We start from the raw sequence: 7,880 nt of genomic DNA on the forward strand, positions 1-7,880 counted from the left end.
CCCCTAAACCTGACCAACCGCCACCTCCCAACCCCTCAACCCCCCCTCCAACAACCTCCTCAACCCCAGGATGACCTGCTGTACGAGACCCTGACAGTCACGGAGACCCTGGGCTACGCCGCGGCCCTGCGCCTGCCGCGCACCATGACAGCGGCGCAGCGCCGCGAGCGCGTGGACGAGGTCATCACAGCCCTCGGGCTGGGCAAGTGCCGCGACACCCTCATAGGTGTGCGGCCGCGCGTGACGGCACGCTCTTGAGGACGTCCTGGCTCCTGTGTTTTATCAACACACATGAATGCACTGAGTCTGCCTTTGTTGTCGGACGGCGTGTACCCTCTGTTTAAGGTAGGGTGTGTTGGCTGTCACACGCGTTGTGTTGCGTATCCCGTCAGCCCCTGGCACACCTCACATCACACCCCTTCTCCTGGACACCCCCCCTGGCACCCCCCAGGCGGCTACTTCAGGCGCGGCATCAGCGGCGGCGAGCGCAAGCGCGTGTCCATAGGCCACGAGCTGCTGATCAACCCGGCCATCATGATGCTCGACGAGCCCACCAGTGGGCTCGACTCAACCACGGTGAGCGGGAGCGGCGTGGGGGTGGTCTGGGGTATGTAAAGGTGGTGCAGACATGAAGGCTGTGAGTCCGCAACGCCCCCGCCACCTCGCTCCGTTCACCACCGTACTGGGGTTTGTTTTATGTTGTTGTTTTTACGGGGGGGAGAGGTTGGTGACCGCGAGCCCCCTGTGCTGTGTGTTGTAGTCCCCCCGCGAGCTGCTGGTGCCAGTGCCCGCTGCGCCCGGCATCTTGCCCGCCGTGGCAACCTGGATTTCCAGCCGGCGCGAGGCCCGCTTCTCCCTGTCTCTAGTCATCTTGACTCTGGCCAACCTTGGCTATCACCCGGCCCTTGCCCCCTGCCAGGCGCTGCACCTGCTGCAGCTGCTGCAGGAGCTGGCGGCCGGCGGCAGGAGCATCGCAAGTGAGCGCCAGCCGCGGCCGCACGGCGCGCCAGCCGACTGACTGGCCGGCGGCGGGTCGCTGGGACGCCTGTTGCCTTGGCCTAGTGCTGCCTGCCCGCCCTGCGTGCACCCATCGCCTCCCTCCGACCACCACTCCCGCACCATTCTGCCCCTGGCCCATCTCCGCTCTGCAGCCACCATCCACCAGCCCAGCTCCCGCCTGTACCAGAAGCTGGTGGGTAGCTGCCTGGGGTGACGGGGGCAACCGGGGGCGTGCGGGCTGTGCAAGTGGGTGGCAGGCTCAGAGGCCCCTGCAATACATGCCTCCTGCTGCGCGGGCCTGACGCAGCCTCGCGCGCCATTGCGATGCAGTGGGGCACGGCCTGCCGCATGTCCAGGCCTTGACCACTCTGCAGAGCGCACTGCCTCAAAACTCAAGCCCCACGCAGACACCCACCAGCAGCAATACCACCACCCCCACCACCACGACCAACAGCACCAGCTCCAGTGTGCCGCCAGCAAACATACCATCCCACCACCACCGCCCCCCCCAAACCCCCCACCACCATAATCCCAACAGGACAAGCTGATGCTGCTGGCTGACGGCCACGTCGTGTACTACGGCGGCGCCTCCTCCGTCCTCTCATGGTTCAGCGCCCTCGGCTTCGAGTGCCCCTTTGGCGTCAACGTGGCCGACTTCCTGCTCGACCTCGCACAGGGCGAGGTGGCCGGGGGCCGCGACGGCGGCGACAGCGACGACACGGGCGCGGACGCGCGGGACGCCAAGGGCGGCAAGGGCGCGGGCGTGGGCGGCGCGCTGACGGGGCCGGCGGCGGTGACGGCGCTGTGGGCGAGCTATGAGGAGTTCCAGAGGTGGGGCCGTCCAGGGTTTTCAGGGATTGGACATGTCGAGGGTGGAGGGCGTCCCTAGTGTGTGTGTTGTGGGAGAAGGGGTGGTGTGTGCGATGTTGACACTGCGCAGTAGATTGCTGCATGGTTTGGCCCTTTACCGCCGCAGCCAGTCAGGGGCTCAACACCGTGTTTTGCGTGCTCTGGCACCAACGTCAACACGCTAGCTGATCCCTCCGGCCCGCCTTGCCCCTGCCAACCGCCCCTCGGCACCACCAGGACGCACCGCCAGGGCTTCACGCGCGCAGAGCAGCTGCGGGACCTGACCCTGGTCCGCACCCCCGCGCTGCCCTCCACCAAGGGCCACGCCGCCGCCGCACACACCAACGGCAACGGTGTCGCCAAGCCGCTCGAGCGTGCGTCGATCGAGGGGGCGGCCGAGCACGAGGCCCACGAGGCAGTCAACGGCCGACCGCACTCGCGGCTGGGGTCCGCCACCGGCGGCAGCATCAAGGCGCTGAGCAGCCTGTTCTCGAGGCGCGGCGGCGCTGCGTCCCACGCCAATGACGCGGCCAGCGACGACGAGGATGAGGGGCCCCCCGCGCGAGAGATCACGCGCGTTTTCAGCAAGAGCGAGAGCCTGCGGGCGGCTGACGTGGAGTCTGGGTGCGGCGGCGCGGCGGCGCGCAAGGTGGCTACGTTGACGGGCATGCGGGACAGGGGGGGTGCCAGCTACTGGATGCAGCTCAAGGTGCGGGGGGGGGGGGTTGTTGGTTGGTTGGGGTTGCAACGGGTGCGAATGAGGGGTGTGCGCCGCGTGCTTTTTGGTGTGGATTGCGGTTGCTTGGCTGCTGGCGTGTGGTACGCTTTCTTTGCCCTTTCTGCCTTGTCTGACCTCCACGGCGGTTACGCCGTGGCGCTAGACGGCATGCATTGCATTGGCCGCCACCAGCCTGAAGGCTGACCCCGCGCACAAACACACCCCCGCAGGTCCTGACCCTGCGGCAGCTTAAGGTGCGGCGCTTTGAGTCGCTGTCGGGGCAGCGCTTCAGCCAGCTGTTCATCATCGCCGTCCTCACGGGTGCGTTCTGGGAGGAGGTGCTGCGGCAGGGGTGTCGCTCATGCAGGGCACAGAACGTGTTGGCCGACGCAGCCGTTGCATTGCTTGATCTGGGGCCGCATGTGCAAAGCTGAAACAGGTCCAAGCCCCGGGCAGGCCTGCTTGGTGGCTTGGCAGCTTCCTGGAACGACCCGCTCATACTGTTGAAAGCGGCTACAGCATGGCGTTGTCCTGCACTGTCCCTCGCACCCTGCCTCGTGCACCCACCCCTCCCCTGCCCCCCATCATCGTCCACCCCCAGGCCTGTTCTGGTGGCAGCGCGGCGCGGGCCCCAAGGGCAACAGCCTGCTGGCCGCGTCTGACGTGGTGGGCCTCATCTTCTTTGAGCTTCTGTTCCCGGCCTTCCAGGCCCTCTTCAGCGCCCTCTTCCTGTTCCCCTCGGAGTTTAAGATGCTGCTCAAGTGGGTGCTGCCTCTGCGCCCGCATGGGCAGGGCCGCGGGGTTCGGAGGGGAGCAGCAACATGACATCCCCTTGTGTGTGCAGTGATCGCCCTGTGCGTCCGCCACACCTTGCACCTGCAGCGATTTCACGATGTGCTGCGTATTGCAAAAGCATGTTGTACAATCTTCTTGATTCGCCACGTGCTGCGCGTCGCCTTCTGAGTTGCCTTTGCCCTGGCCCCCGCCCGTCATCAATCCCTCACCTTGCTGTGCTGCTCTCACCTGCACCCCAAGGGAGCGGTCCAGCGGCATGTACCGCGTGTCGGCGTTCTACGCGTCAACGGTGGCGGCAGACCTACCCATGGACACGGTGCTGCCGGTGAGGACCCGGGCGGCAGCCGCCGCTTCGCCGTGACATCATCATGCCGTCACTGCATCGTCTTGGCTTGGATGTCGTGTTGAGCAGTATTCGGGCCCTGCATGATTAGAAAGCTGCATGACCACACCCATGGGCGCTGGCGCCGCTTGAGCGTTCCTCAAACTCGTGCCCAACCCACTTGCGTCCTCCACTCCACCCCCCGAAAATACAGGTGCTGTTCTGCCTGGTGATCTACTTCATGGGGGGCCTCAGGCTGGCGGCCTGGGCCTTCTTCGCCAACATCGCCACCATGGTGCTCGTCACCCTCGTGGCACAGGTGGGCGCGCAGGGAGGGTGTCGTTAGTTTCTGTGCGCGCAGAGAGGGGCTGAGCGCTGCATTCCCACGCTTGTGCCACCGCCGAGTTGTGGCTACTTTCCTCCCCGCCCGTCGTCGTCCCTCCTGTATGCACGTCAAACGCACGCTGCCTGAACTTGGCCCATGGCTGATGCAGTAGCGACCGCCCCATCATGCCTGCGAGTGGTGTGAGGAACGCCGCTGTGTCCAGTCTGCGCTCGAGTCACGGCTAATCCCGATATTTACCCTCCCTCCCCTCCCTCCTCTCCCTCCTTCACCCCTCCCAGTCCTGGGGTCTGCTGCTGGGGGCCGTCTTCATGAACCCCAAGACGGCCCAGACTGTGGCCTCCATCGGCATGCTCACGTTCATGGTGGGCCCACTCGCGACCGATCTAGGCATAATCGACCCCTGGATCTCCTCGTGCCATTGCGGCGAGCGCACAGCAAACGCACAAGAGCGCCATGGCAAAGACCCTTTGAGCACGCCGGTAGTCGTCCCTGCTGCTGATTAGTGGCTGGCACGCCTCCCGCTGACCTCGCCATTGGCTGCTGATCTCATCACATACCTGCACCGCCCCCCACTGTCTTCATCCCGCGCCCCCTCCCACCAGCTTGTTGGCGGCTTCTACGTGCGCGATGTCCCCGTGTGGGTCGCCTGGTTCAAGGTGGGCGCCCCTTGCACACTGGGAGAGGGGCACGGCCTCGAGGACAGGGTCTCCAGGGCGCTCATGGCGCCTGCCTCTTCCCGGTCTATGCCGCGTTTGCCCAACTTATGCGGCCAGGCCCAGTGGCTTTCAAATTCCTCTCTGTCCCGATGTTTCCGCTATGCACTTGTCTGTCCCTGACACACGTCACAACCCCTCGAGGGCACTCGATACTGATAGTACCCCCCATCCGCCGCCCACCCGTCCCCACCTCTGCAGTACCTGTCGTTCGTGTACTGGGGCTTCAACATCCTGCTGCACGTGGAGATGTCCGGCCGCACATACGTCGACTGCGGGGAGCGCGCCGCCGCAGCCGCCCAGGCCGCCGGCGAGCGCGTCACCCTGGTCCCCTGCGAGCCCGTGCGCGACCTGCGCGCGGCGCTGTCGCTGCCGCAGAGCCCCGACGCGAGCGTCGCGCTGGACGTCGGCGTGCTGCTGGCGATGCTGTTTGCCCTGCGGTTCTTCATCTACGTCGCCCTCCGCAAGAAGACCAAGGCCTCCTAGGAGCGCCGCAGCACACGCACACACGCACCAGCCCTGCGCGCCTGGTCGGCTGCTCGAGCAGCCCGCGCCCCATCACTGTCACGAAGTTCGACTTTCTGAAACTGATGCGGAGCCCCGCGGGAAAGAGACCTCCGCCGGTTGGCCCGCCGCTGTGCCACGGTTGGCGGACGGCGGGCTGGCACTGACCCGCTGCCAACGGCCCGATTGCAGCCCTGCACAAGCGCGTCACACAACTTCAATTCAAAGCCTCAAACAGTACCCTGAGCATGCCGCAGCCACGCTCGCTGTGGGCCGCGCGTAATCGCTTTTTCTGGCGCGCCGCAAGGAGGCGACAAGGGTTGATTTCTTGAGGCCGTGGCTGTATGCTTCAAGCGCTGAGCATCGCCAGCAGCACTTGGCAGGACAGGGGGCGTGATGGTGGGACAGGGGGCTCGTTGTTGGCCCCCTGCATTCAAACATGAGCCTGCACTTTCCTCATCCGTTTCGCCTCCAATCACCACCGATGGATCTCCTCTTTAGCTTGGAGGCGTTCTGGCCTGGGTGCATCCGCACTGCGCGAGGTTGCAAGATCACTTTGCCTGCCACTAAGCAAGCATGCGAGACGGGGGGAAGGGTTGCCAACACCTCAAAAATGGACCATGGCATAACGGGTGGGGACCAAGCACACCTCATTTCCAGGTGTCGCGAGCTTAGCGTGCTGTTGCGTTGATGGTGTACAACCGCGCCCTGTGCAGCCCGCACCTTCGCGGCTCGCTGCTGCTGCTGATGCGGGGCCTGGTGTTGTGCTTCGACATTGCACGATTGGTCTGAAGTGCGCTGTGAGACTCCTTGACGGTAACCAATCTTGCCACTGGTTTGACCTGACGCTGAGTTGATTGTCTGCAACGACATGTTGTACGTGCCAGCAGAGGCGATGGCAGCTCCGTTATACGAGTGAGCAATGAGTAGTTTGGGAGGTGAGCATATCAGAGCTCTGAGGCAGCGGCGACTGGCTGGTCTGAGCCTCTCGTTGGCCCCCAAAATATGCGGCACAGTGCCTTTGTCATCAGCAGCATATGAACCAGCCGCCAGAAGAGGTGCCTCTGCTGCCTCTTGTGGCATCATCACAGCAGTGCCGCTAGCCTTCGTCATGCCGGAAAAATGCCCACGCCTGTGCCTGCTTCTTGAGCTTCCCATCTGAAAGCCCTGCTCCCTCCGGCCCCACCCACCCACCGCAACCCCCCTTCCCTCCGTCATGGCGTGCGGTCCTCGCAGTGAAAACTAAGCTGCCTCAAATATTCAAGTCGCAGAGCACGAATGAAATGCCATACGTAAACTGCTCTCATGCCTGATACTGCCACCAGAGCGATGCGTGCTGGTGCTTGCCAGATGCTTGCTGTTGGCTTCAGGTCGCTGTGTGCGTCCTGCTGGGAATTGTAATTGGTGTCTTGGGCCGTGCGGCTCTAGCATTTGACAGCATGGTGCTCTGTCACCTGCTCGCTCGTGTGGCTCTAGGCAATCCGGCATTTTCACCCCACGACCTGCCAATTCCTCGTGTAGCTGCCTGCACACGTCCACTTCCCTGCAGAGGTAGGCACCCACAATGAAGTTGATTATGGTAATCTGAACAATTATATGAGCGCCCCCATCAACGTGCATGAGAAGACTCCTGTCCTGTATCAGGCCAAACATGTCATGCCGGAGGCTGGGGGGTGGAGGGGGCGGGTGCGGCGACCATTCAGCACAAGTGTCGATAGCAGCATGGATAGACACCGCGTCTGCAGCCTGTTTTCCAAGACCAACTAAAAATTCAGGAAACTTGGTAAAACGTCACATTCAGAAGATCCTGGACACATCATAGGTGCACCATAGCCACTGATCGCAGCACAGCAAACCTGCTTGCGGCCACCACAAGTAGCAGGCAATACAGGATGAGGGCTTCTTTCTCTCTTCAGTCGCAGCAGCAACACAGAGGTCTAGGCGGGGGGGCACTTGCTCAGCACAGAGCGGGTGAGTACGTGTTCCGGCGTCACATTCGCGGCCGTGTCGCTGATTACTAGACCGGAAAGCAGACCGAGTGTTTTTGTGCTGTCCCCGGGGCATTGGCATCGCCACACACATGGCGGCAGCGAGCGCGCTCTGCGCGCGCGGCGCGCTCCGCTGCACCAATGCGTCGCTGCATCGCATGCTGGGCGGCCCCCAAGGCTCCAACCACAGGTGGCAGACGCGATCACGTCTGTTGCATCGATGAAACCCCATCCCTCTCATTGCCCATCAATCAGGCGTGGTCCTGTCCCAAGCAGCACCCTGGCCCACTGCGCGCCCCTGCCTTCACGCAAGTCGCGGCACACGCGCGGCGGCCCAGCACAGCAACAACGGAGCCTCCGCTGCCGCCAACGCTGCAGCAGCAGCGGCCGTTGCAGCCAACGGAGCTGGCGCCCGTGCCGCTGCTGCCGGCAGCGGCGCAGCGGGCGGGCGGCTGGAGGAGAGCCGCAAGCGGTGGCGCAGCAGCTGGGAGGCAAAGGAGGAGGGCGGCGGCAGGGGTGGGGGCGCGGACTACCTGTATGAGCTGGGAAAATCCGACGTGAGTGGGGTGGGGCAGGGAAGGAGCAAGCACCGTAATGCAGAGCAGCAATGGAGGTGTTGCCCCTGGGCCATGGTGGTGTGGCAGCG

At 64.1% G+C, this 7,880-nt stretch overlaps 1 protein-coding gene across 1 annotated transcript; it reads left to right on the forward strand.

Moving 5' to 3' along the window:
• Window positions 1–144: 144 nt before the first annotated feature.
• On the forward strand, window positions 145–5,228 carry MNEG_11683 (hypothetical protein; the record flags this gene model as incomplete). The annotated part of the gene is made up of 13 exons (XM_014039845.1): window positions 145–226; window positions 452–576; window positions 761–977; window positions 1,152–1,192; window positions 1,538–1,830; window positions 2,086–2,557; window positions 2,797–2,887; window positions 3,168–3,327; window positions 3,602–3,686; window positions 3,898–4,002; window positions 4,308–4,391; window positions 4,632–4,685; window positions 4,944–5,228. 13 exons carry the CDS (start codon window positions 145–147, stop codon window positions 5,226–5,228), a joined length of 2,094 nt encoding a protein of 697 aa, XP_013895299.1.
• Between the last annotated feature and the right edge of the window lie 2,652 nt (window positions 5,229–7,880).

Source organism: Monoraphidium neglectum, assembly GCF_000611645.1.
Source record: "Monoraphidium neglectum strain SAG 48.87 unplaced genomic scaffold scaffold02860, whole genome shotgun sequence".
Lineage (NCBI taxonomy): Eukaryota > Viridiplantae > Chlorophyta > Chlorophyceae > Sphaeropleales > Selenastraceae > Monoraphidium > Monoraphidium neglectum.